Source organism: Panthera onca, chromosome A3 (genome assembly GCF_046562875.1).
Source record: "Panthera onca isolate mPanOnc1 chromosome A3, mPanOnc1 haplotype 2, whole genome shotgun sequence".
NCBI lineage: Eukaryota > Metazoa > Chordata > Mammalia > Carnivora > Felidae > Panthera > Panthera onca.
The window spans coordinates 124,789,690-124,804,796 of NC_138341.1; the positions used below are offsets into that span (position 1 = coordinate 124,789,690).

Consider the following 15,107-nt stretch of genomic DNA (forward strand, 5'->3'; position numbering starts at 1 on the left):
CTCTCTCTGACTGACTTATTCTCTTTCTGGTTTGAATCTGGGAGACAGTCAGTCTGATTGGCTTAGCCAATGGCCTTCATTGTCTCCCAGAGTGAAAGTTTTTAGGTCAAACCTGCTTCTTAGATTACTAGCTGGCCTCAAGGATGAACATAACCTACCTTATAAGAGCAGAGAGTATCTTTAGTTAGAAGGAAGTGTTGAACATCACCCTCACCTTGACCATGTAAAGTTAGTAGTGTTACTTCTATTTTACAGATGAGAAAACAGCCTCAGAGAGAAATGGTAACAAAACTGTAACAACGCTGCCTCAGCTGACCTTCAAACCCAGGACTGAGAAATACATGTTGTTGCTGTTTGCAGCACTGAGATCGGTGGGGGTGGGGGGGTGGGGGGGTGTAGTTGTTATGCAGCAACAGCTGACTAATACAGGCTTTAAATCAGATTTCTCTGATCCAGTCTCACTACGTTGTCTGAGTTTATACCTCTGATTCCTGTTTTCCTCATAAAAACATTTTGAAGTGTCCTGTCCCCAAAGGAGCAGAGAGGAAGATGCTGGAAAAGAGATTAAGAGATTTGTCCCTGAGAACCTCCTGCATACAAGCTTGTGCTTCCCATTCAGTCCCCCTACTCTGACAGCTAGAGAAAAGCACAGATAATACCAATCCCAACCATTCACAGAGTGCTAGGCGGTTCTTCTGAAATTTTATCTAAGTCATTGCATTTATATACTCCAAATCATCCCAGAGGGTAGCTAGGGCTGGTGTTATTACAACCAGTTTACAGTTGAGGAAATAAAGCTCAGCGAGGTGAAGTGAGTTGTCCAGGTTACAAAGCATCTATACCCAGATCCCTTGGTTTCCAGCCCTGGGCTCCTTCCATACACCCTATTTCCTCTGTGTCCTTGACAGAGACCATCATCTGAGCCCTTACCTGTGGGAGGGATAGCACCATGGGATTCACATGCCTCAGCCCTGGGATTGGAGTGCAGCATACAGAGTGGGATGCTTTGAACCACCCCCCCCACCCCCCCCCCCCACCCCCCGCTTTACCAACATTCAGCTGAGTTCTCCTGTTCCTCCCAACTTTCCCTGTCCCTTTGAGGCCCTGTCGCCCAGCCTCCACCCACCATCTGGTCAAGGTGAAGATAGTGCAACTATTTTCTAGATGCCACAGAAATCAGAATCTGCTCTTTGCAAACAGCAAAAGCAAACATCACGGGCAATTTGACTTATGACATGGGCAGTTCACCCCCATCATCGGTCTGTTTCCTCCCCAATAAAGGAGAATCCTCATGTGATGACAGGGCTGTTACAAACACTGTCTCCTTTGCCGGCACATCCTTGCCCTGGGTAACTCTACTCATCTTTCGAGTCTATACTTTCACACCACTTCCTCCGAGAGACCTTCCCCTGAGGCCAAACTCTTTCTGCCCAACTTCTTTTACATTGCTTCCTTCACCGCATTCACCACAACTTCTATTTCTACGATTCTTTTCTTTCCTTTTTTCTTTCCTTTTCTCTTTTATTTGCTCTTTTCTTTTCTTCTGGCTTTGTTGTGTATCTCCCCTGCTCCATCAGAAGCTCCCCAAGGGGAGGGACTATGTCTGTTTCTTATACCAGAGGCCAGCCCAGTGCCCACAATGTAGTGAGCACTCAGTAAATATTTGTTGGATGAGTGAATGAATGAATCTGCTTTCCTCTTCCCATCCCTCCTACCTTCCCCCACCTGCCAACTCCCCACAGCTCCCAGGGGTGTTGTAAGGTGATAATGAATTGTAAGCCGGAAGTTCTCAGACGAGAGTGGATGGCTATGGCCTCCACTGCTCCCTGTTCTTGCCACACTGGCCTTGCTATTCGGAGAATATGCCAATCTCATTGCTGCCTCAGGGCTTTGTATTTGAGTTCCATCTCTCTGGAATGTTCTTTCCAGATATCCAGTTGGCTCCATCCTTCACTTCCATCACACCTCTGCTTCAATGCCACCTCTTTGGGGAGGTCTTTGCTGACTGCCATTTCTGAAGTAATCCCTCTCACCCTCCCTCCTCCATTGTTCTCTCCCTCCTTACCCCCATTTTCCTTCATAGCACTTCTCACTATTTAATGTTGAGTTTTAGATTGTTGGTTTGTACTTGTTTATTGTCTGTGTCTTCCATGAGACTATAAAGTCTATGAAGTCAGAGTTTTTCTCTTCATTTACTTTATTCAGTTCCTGCTGACCACATAGTAAGTGGTCAGTGAATATTTATCAAATGACTGATTGAATGCATGAATGATGAAAAGGAAGGTGAAGAAAACAGCTTTTCTTCTTAAAATAAAACCCTGAATTCTTCAAGTCAGAGCAAGGAATAATTTCTAGGGAGGGGCAGAGAGTATCATACATGGTGGGGGTCAGAAACCTTGGGGAGTGCAGCCACTGTTTCAGAAAATCTCACTTCTCTTCTTCTTCCCAGGGTACCTTAGACCTGGCAACCAACCCCTGGAAATGAGTTCTTTGTGCAAGAGAAACAATGCCCTCGGAGGCCCAGCCACCTGCCGGAATCCCTGGCAGCATCCATCCTCCGTAGAGGATTTGCAGAGAAGCACTGACCAGTGGGCTTCTTCCTCTGAGCCTCAGTTTCTTCATCTGTAAAATGGGGAAAATGTATATACCTACCTCCCTAGGGCTGTTGGGACGGTAGGAAGATCATGTAGGTGAAAACCCTGTGTAAACAGTAATGTCCAAGTGCATGTTCTACTATGCACTGGGAAGAGGTAGCATGTAGAGTCAGGTTGGCCTGGGGCGGAGTTCCAGCTTTACTACTCACTGGCAGTGTGGCCTTGAGTAAATGGTGTCCTTCCTCTGAGCCTCTGGTTCCTCATCTGTTAACTGGGACTATTAATTGTAGCTACAATTTATAAGTTTGTTTTAGAAGTTACATAAAAATCAAATGAGATCGTGTAAGTGTCTGGCACATAGTAGGTAACTCAGCAAATGTTCCACAGAGACACACACGGCCCTGAAGACACTCTGGGTAACAAAAGGTTCTTAGTCGGGAGGAGAAAACAGACAATGATGAGTTCTTTCTCTCCAGTTTCTCTCCTGAGAGGGGAAATCACTGGCCAGAGTCCATGCGGAGGACAGGCAGCCAAATGCAACCTCCCACATGGAATTTCCGAAAAGTGTGAGCGCAGAGTTGCATAACCTGTCCCCGAGCCACGTGTCTCTCCTAAAGTGTTTTCATCAAGCATTCCCCAGAAAGGGATCACGTGAGCTGGCAGCCTAGGGAAGGGTGAAAGGAAAAAAGGGAGCGAGTTGGAGAACCTTGCAGGTGGGTGGGATTAGGAAAAGAAGGTACTGCATTTACTGAGCTCCCACTATGTGCCAGGCACCGGGCTCACTGTATCTGACACCTACTTAGATCTTTGCCATAAATCTGAGAGACCAGGTGTTACCACTCCTGCATTCCAAGGGAAGAAATAATAACAATAATTAATATTGCTGACGTTTACATAACGCTGACTGCAATATCCGGTAGTGGGGTGAGCACATATTTGACCCTCAGGACAGCCCATGACACGGGTACTATTCTCATCGCCATTTTTATAGAGAAGGAAACTAACTGAGACTCAGAGAAATGAAGTCCTTTTCCCAAGGTCATCCAGCAAGATAGTAGTAGAGCCAGGATTTAACTACAAGCAGGGCTCAAAGTCCACAGACCTGTATGAGGACATTTCCCAAGAGATTTATGGGGATAGATCAGGAAAGTGATCCCAATAAGAGTCGACCTTGCAAACCCACAGTGGGAGTTCAGCGGGAAGTGACGTAAGTGACCAAGTAACCAGAGGCACTCCTTTTCTTTCAACCCAGAGGACAGTTTGTCCCAGCTTGTGGCTGTTTGTCATTCAGTCTCTGACCTAAAGTTTAAAATTTCATTCATAAGTTTGGAACCACAAAGCGTGGGAAAGGCCCTTGGAGATCAGCTATTCTAGTCCAAACCCTTCAGATTACAGATGGAAAAAAACCTTGAGGCCTAAAGAGAGTCGTGGACACGGCAAAGTCACAGAGCAATTTTCTGTTAGAAGGAGGATTTGGTTTGAGGTCAATTACAGATCATTTTGTTCTGTAATTACCAAATGTTGGCTATCTCTGAATCACTTGGGGAGCTCTTTAAATATCCAGATTTCTGTATTCTGCTTCTAGAGATTCAGATTTTGGCTTCCAACAAGGCCTGGAAATCTGACAATATAATATGTTCCTCAGGTGATTCAGATGGCACAAGGCCATGGACTGCATTTGGAAGTTGGAGTCCAATGCTCCTCTTTCATTTTGTAGTTTGGGATACTAAGACCCAGCATGGGACTCACCCAAGGTCACATGGCAGGTCATTGGGGCCCTAGTTCAGGCTTTGTGGTCTGAATTCAAAGTTCATCCTTCTTCTCCAGGCTTCCTGTGGTCAGATTCTCAAAATGGGCCAAGGAGGTTGGCCAAGGGAGTTACTGTGGTTTTCCCCAGCTCTTGGTTTCCTTGTTGTATCCAAATTAAGACACGGGATGGTGCCCCATTTCCCAAGTTTTGAAAGGTGGGAGATCAAGAGCTGAAATCCTACAGGTGAAAAGGAAAGTGCAATAGGCTGTCCTGCAGGCCCACAGGGGTTTCCCAGAGGCAAGCTCCGGGCTCCAGGAATGACGTCAGACTCCAGCTATTCAGCGCCCTAACACCTCAGGCTACCTGCATTTTCCATTTCAGGAGAGTAGGTAGGGAGGGCCTTCTCTCCGTGGGAGGTGGGAGGAGCCGGGCGGAGAGGGCCCAGCTATGACGTGAGGGGGCCTGACTCAGGAGAAGCCAAACATTCTGGCACTTGGAAGGAAAACCAAGATGCCTGCGGGAACAAAGTAAAACTTCTTAAGTCGTTTTCCTGACCTCCTCACTCCACCACGTATTTCACTCTTATCTTTTTCTTCCGAAATCGTTATCTGGGTTTTGGAGTGAGGTGTCTTGGGTTTGAATCTCGGCTCAGTTTATGAGCTCTCTTACTTACGTAGAGGCACGCCCTCTCTCTGAGCCTCCATTTCCTCACTTTTATTTTTTTTTTTTTTTTTAACGTTTTATTTATTTTTGAGACAGAGAGAGACAGAGCATGAACGGGGGAGGGTCAGAGAGAGGGAGACACAGAATCGGAAACAGGCTCCAGGCTCTGAGCTGTCAGCACAGAGCCCGACGCGGGGCTCGAACTCACGGACCGCGAGATCATGACCTGAGCGGAAGTCGGCCGCTTAACGGACTGAGCCACACAGGCGCCCCTATTTTCTCACTTTTAAAAAGAGGGATAATGTCAACTGTCTCAGATTGTGAGGATGAAATAAGATCACGATCATGTAGGTACTTGATAAACAGAAGATGTTTTCTCGGGAACACTAGATCACACGAGTAATCGGTGGACCGGAGGGATTTGAATATATATTTGTTGATCTGAATTGAGGCACCTAAAAGAATGGTTGAGCTGGAAAGCACCTCAGAAGTCTTTGGGCCTTAATGACTTCCAAACTGGAGTCCAAGGGAACTGTTTACAGTATTTCTAAATGATAAGGGAAATCACATACTTACTCTTGATAAGGTCTCACCTTTCTTTACTTTTGTCTGGAATTGTATCAACTCAAGGTGATAATATGATTATCACATACTGTTCAGAAGTTCTGATTGGCAGTTACATCAGTCTTCTAGAAGTTTTTTTAATGGGAAACTAATTAGTGGAGGGTAGATTGAATGTTGGCAAACGTTAATCTTGTCTGACTCCTCATTTCATAATCAGGGAAGCTGGGGTTTAAAGAAGGAAGTAGCTTGCTAGTCACACAGCTAATAGAGCTGGCTCTAAAACCCAGATTCTTTTCCTGGAACCGGTTACTTCCTTTCTTTCCATTCTGGAGAAGGGGGATCTAGACTCAATGAGGTTAAGGGGTTTTGATCTGCTGGGGCAGGAAGAACGTGATTCATCAATTTGCTGTTATTCTTCCTCTGTTTTGACTCATTCAGCAAATATTTACCGACCGTCTACACTATGTGGACTCAGAAAAGGCAGAAAGAAAGCAGTCACGGAGGCAAGGCAGGGTCAGAATCTGCTCCTAGGTTATGATTTCAGAATCTGTCCTGTCTTCTAGTTTAAGTTTATATGTACATATAAATACAAACTGATACCCACATTATAAAACATTCACTACTTTGCCTTTCTAATAATTAGGTTGTGTCAGAGGGCAGGGACTTTCCCATGCGTACGTGTCCAAACCTTGCTGTTACCCAATAGCACGAAATCAATGCTGCGATGTTGGCACGTGACTTCTAATCCTGACTGCCACTAACTCTGTCTTCTAACTCTTTGAGGCGGTACCTTGCTTTCCTTTTCTGAGCCTTACTCATATGTCAAACGGGAACCGTGGCAAAATCATGTGTGGAAAAGCTGGCAGGTTCATTTAAAGTTATCCCAGACTTTAACTAGGAGAGGGAAGGTAGAGTCAGCACTTATCTACTGGTTAATTCCTAAACCTCTTTCCCTTGCTCTTGCCCATCCCGCTCCCTATTCTGGTTGCGCCTCTTCTCTTCAAGACTCCCCTGTAGAGGGCACGCAAGCTCTACGGCTTAACGTGCCCCACTTCCGTTCGCCTTCATTCTTCATCTTGCGCATGTGCATACTTCGCTTCCCCGCGGCCCGTACCCAGTTTAGGTGGCTCGGCCGAAGATTGTGTCCATTACGCCTGCGCAACCTCAGCCCCGCCCCTCCACCGCCTTCCCCGGAAACGCTTCTTTCCTACGCGGTCGCGGCTCCGCCGCTGTAGCTGGATCTTTGCCTCTCTAGGCAGGTAGGGCTTCTTCTCCATGGTCCTGTCTGTCAGCGCTGTTTAGGGGGTCAGTCGGTGAGGCTGGGCCGTCTTCGGACACTTCGACCCTCGAGTCCGTCACCGGTAAGTGGACCCCGAAGAAGCCCGAGGACGGGCGGGGCCCGAGCAGCCGGAATGGGCAGGATTTCCCCTTACTGTGGGAATGGGTCTGTCCGCCCCGCCCTCACCCCCGCTCCCGGAATGGGTTCGCCCCCTCCGTCCTAGTCCATCCTCCCGGGCGGGGCGGCGTTGCCATGGTGACGGCTCCCAGGCTGAGGCCCGGCGTGTGTCCTCGCAGGTGCCAGGGCGGCCCGGGGCCCATGGCGCGGCGGCGCTGACCCAGGCCCCGGGTGGCGGCCGGGCCCCGCGGGCCGGCATGGCGGGCCAGTTCCGCAGCTACGTGTGGGACCCGTTGCTGATCCTGTCGCAGATCGTCCTCATGCAGACAGTCTATTACGGCTCGCTGGGCCTGTGGCTGGCGCTGGTGGACGGGCTGGTGCGCAGCAGTCCCTCGCTGGACCAGATGTTCGACGCCGAGGTAGGGTCTCGGGGCCAGCGCGGGCGGAGTCTCGGCCTCGTCGGGTGTACTTTGTGGTCCGACACTACTGGGCTCCAGACCTGGCTGGACCACCATCTTACTTTGTGGTCCCGGGGAAGGGATCTCATCTTTCTGAGCCTCAGGTGCCCTATCCATAAAATTTAGTGACTGTTAACAGAAGCAGATTATTCAAAGGAAAGGGCCTGGATGTCAAGGAGCAGCTTTGCCTTCCAGGCAACCTGATGCATCTCCTCTCTGACACTCTGAGAAAGTGACTTCACTTCCCTGGGCCCCAAATTCTCAGGTGCCAAACGGAAGAGGGGGGTGGGTAAAAGAACATTCACGGAGGTATAATGGAAACTGCTTAGACTTTGGAATCAGGCCTCCGTTGAAATTCCGCTTACTAGCTGTGTGATGTGGGCCAAGTGTTGTCCCCTCTGAACCTCAGTTTTCCTGTCTGCAAAATCATGAGACCAGTAGTGGAGAGGTTTTGGACTGCAACGCAGAGAGCCTGTACTTTGGATTCAGAGAGGTTTAGCGTCCAATCTAGGTCCAGATACACTAGCTGTGGGACTCTGGGCAAGTTGCTTCCCCTTTCTGAGCCGGTTTTCTCTTCTGGAAACTGGGCTGAATAATTCTCAGCAAAATGTTATGAAGCCCAGAGACCCCAGAGGTGCCTAGGAAGATGAAAGTGCTTTATAGTCAAGGAGGGCTGTGAGATCTTCGCATCTGAGAGGCAGCTATGGTGTACGGTAATGAGCACAGCTCTCAGAGCCAGGAGATCCGGAATGGAATCTTTGCTCCTGCTGCTGCTTCTCTATGTAGCCCTCGGCAAGGTAACAGGAGATTTCTCACCAACTCACCTCTGTCATTGTGGTGCTAAAGCAGCCAGCGTCAGTACTAAGCAAATAGGTGTGGTAGCATTTCCCTGGGACCTTATTTACAAAACTAGGTGTCTGGCTGGTGGGGCCTCAGTTTACTGAACCCTGTAATTGACCTTACTCTTGCAGTTTACTGACTGTATCACTTTGGGCAAGTTACTTCTCTGAACTTTTGCTTCTCCTTTGTAAGTCTCTTCCCGGCTGCTGTTTGGGGTCCAGTGAGATACTCTAGTGGAGGTCTGTGAAAGCACCTTGTCGGAAATAAGCTGACACACAGATGCAGGGACCTATTTTCTTTTGTGTTCTGGGAAGAATGATTGTTCCTTGGGAGGTCCTGGAGCCTGGAGCTCTACCAAGCCAAGTCACTTTTCCAGCATATTTCCATTTGTGATTCCCCCTCAGATCCTGGGCTTTTCCACCCCTCCAGGCCGGCTCTCCATGATGTCCTTCATCCTCAACGCCCTCACCTGGTGAGTATCACCAGTTTTGCTCTCCAGCTTTTGGGGGTCCTAGCACTGGAACTAACTTCCTCAATTTGGACATGAGACAGGCTGGCACTTATTCCTGGGGCATGGTGGACTAAAGTGGGTGGCAAAGGCCGGTTCTGGGACTGACTCCATTATAGGGCTCCTTCCATTGCTGTTTGACTTAGCTGGAAAGCTCTTACATCACTCTGCATGCCGCCTGGGGGTTAGCTTCCATCTCAGATCACTTCCCTGTTGTGGCACGAGGTGAGGAAGGGGTGGGACTGGGGGTCAGGAGAAGTCGGTTCTGTTCTTGGTCTGTGTGCCATTGGCCAAGTTACTTCCCTTCTCTCGGCTTCGGGCACCTCGTTGGTACACTGAGGGGTTTGGCTGGGTAACATTTAAGTCACCCGTGACCATTGCCTGCCCTTTGAGAGGCAGTTTAGCATAATGGTTAAGATCTCAGGCTGCAGAGGCAGACTTACTTGGCTTTGAATCTCAGCTTCCCACTAGTCTCGTGACTTTGGACAGGTTGATCTATCTAAGCCCCAGTCTCCTCCTTGGTAAAATGAGGCGGATAATATTACCCATTTCATAGTTTTAAGGGTGAAACGAATTCATTCGTGGGAAATACTTAAAACAGTACCTTGCACATTACTATTCTTAACCTCACACTGGAGACTGAAAAACGGGTGGGCTGACTATGACCTGAATTTGGCTCCTAGATTATGCTCTGTTTTACCATCCCCCAAGTGGCATTTAAAACATTTTTCCACTGAGTTGAAAGTCAGGATATTTTATGTTAAAAAAATAAATCCAGATTTCTGGCTTCTCTTGGAAAATGGGAAGATTGACTGATCCCAGGCCAACCTTCCAGCATGAGGATTTGCCCAGCTGCAGGTCGCTGTGGTCCCCACTTTGGATGGTCCACGTGTGCCTCAGGGTGCTGCAGTCCCCACCAGTCCCTAGGATTCCCCTGGGTGACAGTCGCCATTTCTCATCAAGCTTGTACTTTGGTTTTTCTTCTGCCCAGCCCGATCCTCCCCCCGCATTACCTGCCAGCTCTCTCTAGGCATCTAATAGTGGAACCCCCGCTTCACGCTTCTCTTGCTTGCTTCCCACCACTATGCTGTTCTCCTAATTGTCCCTACTCCCCAAATGATCTAAGGCCAGGACAACCCAGTGACAACTCACTGCTGTCCTCTCCCCACAGTGCTCTGGGCTTGCTGTACTTCATCCGGCGAGGGAAGCAGTGTCTGGATTTCACTGTCACTGTCCATTTCTTTCACCTCCTGGGCTGCTGGTTCTACAGCTCCCGTTTCCCCTCGGCGCTGACCTGGTGGCTGGTCCAAGCCGTGTGCATTGCGCTCATGGCTGTCATCGGGGAGTACCTGTGCATGCGGACGGAGCTCAAGGAGATCCCCCTCAACTCAGCCCCTAAATCCAATGTCTAGAATTGGGTCCTTTGGACACCCTGCTGGGCCCTTGGCGCCCTTCCCTCCCGCCCTGCCCCCCAGCACCTTGGGCTGTTCAGACTCTCCAGACGAGGTCCAGCCCAGGTGTGAGAGGAACCCTGGAAATGTGAAGTCTTGTTGGTGGAGAGATAGTGAGGCCCTGTCAAGAAGGCAGGTAGCAGTCAGAACCACAGCCGCAAGAATGGCCTCTGCCTGCTGAAGCGTTGCTATCTGGGAGGTCAGCAAGGGGACCTCTTTCAGGGTAATAACAGAATTGGAACCATGTCATTCTTGAGCCACTATACCTGTCACCAGCCTGTTATTTTAAAAAAGAACCAAATCAAGGATATCTGATTGGAGCAAACCACTCTTCTAGTCATCTGTCTTACCTCCCCCGAGACAGCTGTTACCTTTGCCATGTTGCTGAACCGCAGCTATTCTGTTTGGAGAAACACTTGGTTTCTGGATCCATAGCCACAGAGAGGCAGAGGTGCAGAGGATTAGGCTGCCGTCACGGAGAGGACGGCAGACGGAGGCATCAAGCACAAGGAAGACGCACAACCCGTGTCCTGCTGCACGCATGTGTGCACACGCCCATGAATCCATGACTAACTTTCTTCCAGTTCTCTCTACTGCCAGCTTTCAACAGAGCAGGCCATAGGACCCGGAGAAGAAGTCCCAGCATTGCTCCTGGTCCACCCCTCACGATAGAGTCACTGCCTCTTCTCTAGGAATGACTAGGCACCCCAGCTCCCACCGGGCCTCACTTCTGGCAATAGTTCCTTTTCCCTGCCTTACTGGGAATTCTACAGTGGGAAGGGTATGATGGGTGCCGAGAGACAGGAGGCCCAGCCTTCCAACTTGAGCTGTGCTGGGAGTGCTGAGGGAGATAGAAATTTGCTGCTAAGATTTTTCTTTGGGGTGGCCTGTCCTCTGTTAGGGGCTTGCAGCTGTCCCTCCTATGTACATAAATACAGTATTTTCCACGGTTCTGCCTGTGCTTACTTTGTAGTGCCGCAGTTGGGCCGGCGAGAGACCCACACGGTCGGACGGGGAGCTGTAAAGAATGACTAGGTCACTTTCTCTCCTAGACCCCAGATTATTTCATTTGGTTAAAATACTAGGTGTGGGGAACTCCTGTGTCCTACCCCCTTCATCTGCAGCCTCCTGTGTTATGTCTTGGGTGAAGTGCCATGACTCAGTGTCCTTTCTCTCTTGCCATTGATTTCTGAATGTGTCCAGTGGAACACACTTGGTCTAGACCCACTTCTGTGTTGAAACCATCAGTATTCCTCTTTGGGTCGCCCAGAGCCTGCCCAAGAGAGCAGTCAGCTTGCAGCTTACAGTGTTAGGTCTTCACAAATGGGTTTTGCTCTCTGCCCAGGAAGCCTTTCTAGCCTCCTGGCCCCCAGCCCTGCAGAAAAGGGAGGTGAGGCTGACAGGATGAAGGTTTAAGACTGAACGTGCCTGAGTGGAGACGGGAAAGTGCGAGGGTGAGGCACCTCAGTCACTTGGTGCTCTGGCCAGGCTGGAAGGAAGCAGCTGGTTAATGGGACTCGGATCCTGGCTACAGGGTCCCGGAGGTAGGACCAGCTGAGAAGACTCCCCTCGGGTGGATGGATTTCCCCCAGACACCGCAAACCATAAAGGCATGTGGCTAATGTTATTTCGGGTAGGGCACCAGAGCACATGTCATATGGCTGCTGTCTCCCCTGGTCAGCTGTGGGCTGGTTGCCCCAACTGTGTTGGCTCACCTCTCTGGGAGTTTCCTTCAGAGAACTGTGCCTGTTCTTCTGCATATCTTCTGTACTGATGAATCTTTGCCCCTTGAGTGGTAATTTGGTTTTGCCAAAGTTGGCCAAACTTTGCCCGGAGTCAGGGGAGCCGATTTCTTTTCTCCAACAATACAGTGACTGAGCTGAATGACAGTTGGGGGTGAAAAATCTGTGACCTTAATGAAATTGTTACTATTTCTAAAGTGACCATAAAAGCAGTGTCTAGAGGCAAGTTCCTGAGAGAACTGGGCAGTGGCAGGAACACGTTTGTCATGTTAGTAATAAGTAGCTGTGCAGGTCGCTGTCCATTGGTCGCAGGTCCAATGAGCGAGGCACCATTGTTTCCCCAAGTAGCTGTGCTTAATAGATGTCTGGCAGTGGGCTAAGTACTTTACATGTTGCTCACTTAATCTTCACGGCAACACTTGGAAATAGGAAGGAACCATCCGTGTCTTACAGATTAGGAAACTAAGGCATTTGCCCAAGGTTATGTGTTAGGAGCTGGCAGACCCAGGATTTGGGCTCTGGTTCTGACAATAAACTCGTTCTGAAGACATTAATAGTCAAAGGACGTGCAAGTCTGTCACTTCATAATCATACCTCTGCATCCTACTGTATTGTTTTAAATACAAAGGATACGTAGTGCTTTGTAAACACTGCGAGCTTTCTAAGAAAAACTGGTAGACGATATATGAAACATGGCCACATTTCCAAACGAACAGGTAACTGCAGGAAGTTTTTATTTCCAGAGGCTAAGGGAGAGTTACCACCACCCAGCCACGGAGATGGCATTATCTCTTGACTTTCTAGGGGTCTAAAGTCTGAACCTCTCTTCATCCCACCCCCCTTCCCCGCCACTTCCCAACTTCCCTTTGGAGAAGAGAAGTGGAGATGAGTACATAGGTGGTGCTCAAAGTCATTTATGACCCAGAAGGAAGATGGGGAAAGGAGAAAGGGATGTCTAACTCAGAGGGTGCCCCTAACCCCTGGTTCTAGGCAGCTCTTTCCAGATCAGAGCTAAATGGGGGTCAGGATGGCAGCCAGCAAATGGGGGGTGATGGGGTGGGAAGCTCCAGGTCCCCATGAATCCTATGGGGGCACAGCTCCTGTGGACGCAGAGTTTCTTCGACTGCTCAGTGACTCCCAGATCAGAGTAACTTCCTCTGGCAGTCCCCAGGGGCAGTCTGTGCACAGACGTGGATCTCCTCCCTGTATCTGTAGCCCAAGGAGCACAGAGCCTTCGGGGCAAGGGAAGTGGGGGTGGATTCAGAGCACAAAAGAGGCCCTCTGTGGAGAGGGAATCAAAGCCTTGCTTGAAGGTTTCTGTAGGAAAGTAGCAAGTGGTGGTGAAAACAGTCTTGAGCCAGGAGTGGGTCCAGATTGCTGAGAGTTTGGATCCCTGTCCTGCCACTCCCAGGGCAAGGCAGAATTGTAGGGGCCAAGGCTAGATGACGAGAGAGCCGCACTGGAGTGCGGGGTGAAGTCTTGGGTAGCATTACTAGCCGTGAGGCCTTGGAAAAGCTGTTTAACTCCCACCCACCACCCACCCCCACCCCAGCGTAGTTTTCCTTGTTTCTAAAATGAGGATAAGATACACCTCTCTGTGTTGTGAGGATTCAATGAGATATGTGCAAAGCATTTAACCGGTGGCCGGCATCCAGAAATCTAAGCAGTTACTGGGCCACTGCCCCATCCCTCCTCCTTTTATGGAGGAGACACCTTTCTTCCAAGCCTCAGTGTTTTCAGCTGTTAGATGGGGAGGTAGGCTTGCCCGTGATCAGGGTATACCTACCAAGTACTGCGCTCCTATGTGCCATGCACTGCAGAGTGACTTATTCTCACTTAATCCAATGAGCGAGGCACCATTATTTCCCCATTTTGCAGACAAACTGAGGATTAGGAGTAAACAACTTTCCCTAGCATCACACAGCTGGTGAGAAGCTAGGTCTGTCTGCCTCAACAGCCTCATCCTCTGCACATTCCAATCATGTTTAGTGGCAGGTGGTTCAGAGTAGGAGAGGGACAGTCTCTGGAATCCAGGTGGCATTATATCAAAATGTCGTGAACGTGAACCTAAGATTGGCTTTTTAACAAGCAGCTAATTCCCTTAAAGGTGAGCAGTTAGGTAAGTGCTCGAGTGGGAAACAAGGGGCTTTATTATGGCACAGGTCCAGGAAGAAGGCAGGAAAAAAAGGACATTTGTTCAACACCCTACAAACTGGCTTTACCTGCATCAAGCCTGATTTGCACAGAGCCCTCTGGAATGGATATTAGTATCAATCCCTATTTAAAAAAATTTTCTTATTATGTTTCTTTATTTTTGAGAGGCAGAGAGACAGAGCATGAGCAGGGGAGGGGCAGAGAGAGAGAGAGGGAGACACAGAATCCGAAGCAGGCTCCAGGCTCTGAGCTGTCAGCACAGAGCCCTATGCGGGGCTGGAACCCGTGAACCATGAGATCATGACCTGAGCCAAAGTCGGACGCTCAACTGACTGAGCCACCCAGGCGCCCCATATCCGTCCCTATTTTATAAAAAGATGAAATAGGCTCAGAGAGGTCATGTGACTTCTTAAAAGTCACTCTGAATCCAACACTTTAAAGTTAATTTTTCCCACAGTTAACTGGTAGGGAGCCATTTCTGGAGTGGTTTGTGATCTCTGAGATCTGTCGCAGCCTCCTGCCCCCCAAAAGCAGGATCTAACTGAGCCCAGAAGAGAAGCCTCAGATTGGAGTGGTCAAGCACAGGGAAGGTGGTAAGGGGACAACCCAGCTGTGGGATTGTGGGAGGCACGTTGCCTGAGGCCCAAGTGCCTGCATCCTTGCCTCCCTGCCACCCCCCCCACCCCCCCCCCCCCCCCCCCCCCCCAGTGCCTAGAGGTGCCCTGGACATGACAGATCCCAGCCTCAGGACACAGACACAGTCCATCAGCTGACGCTGACCCTGGACCCAACTCTGACTGCCTATGCGGCAAGGCGGTAGCTGCCAGTCTTGCTCAGGCTCACACCTTACCCACTTGGGGTCCCCTGGGCAGGCTCCCATGAGGACGAGAGCAGGGGGTCCCCAACACGGTGTGTTTTGGTTGGGAGCACGCTGCCCTGATTGCTTGCTGACAGCGTGCGCGGACAGATGGGACAAACCCTCAGGCG

General features: G+C 49.7%; 1 protein-coding gene across 3 annotated transcripts in view; it reads left to right on the top strand.

The window, feature by feature from the left end:
* Positions 1-6,739: 6,739 nt before the first annotated feature.
* Positions 6,740-15,107, top strand: part of SYS1 (SYS1 golgi trafficking protein) — a 34,971-nt gene continuing 26,603 nt past the window's right edge. For 2 of the 3 annotated variants that reach the window (XM_060619126.3, XM_078444046.2), the window contains exons 1-3: positions 6,740-6,932; positions 7,147-7,386; positions 8,670-8,737. In XM_060619126.3, the coding sequence (XP_060475109.1) occupies positions 7,225-7,386; positions 8,670-8,737 (230 nt within the window). In that variant the 5' untranslated portion in view covers positions 6,740-6,932; positions 7,147-7,224. Of the gene's footprint in view, positions 6,933-7,146; positions 7,387-8,669; positions 8,738-9,944; positions 11,178-15,107 lie in introns of those variants that run through there. The other variant, XM_060619116.3, reaches the window with a different exon arrangement.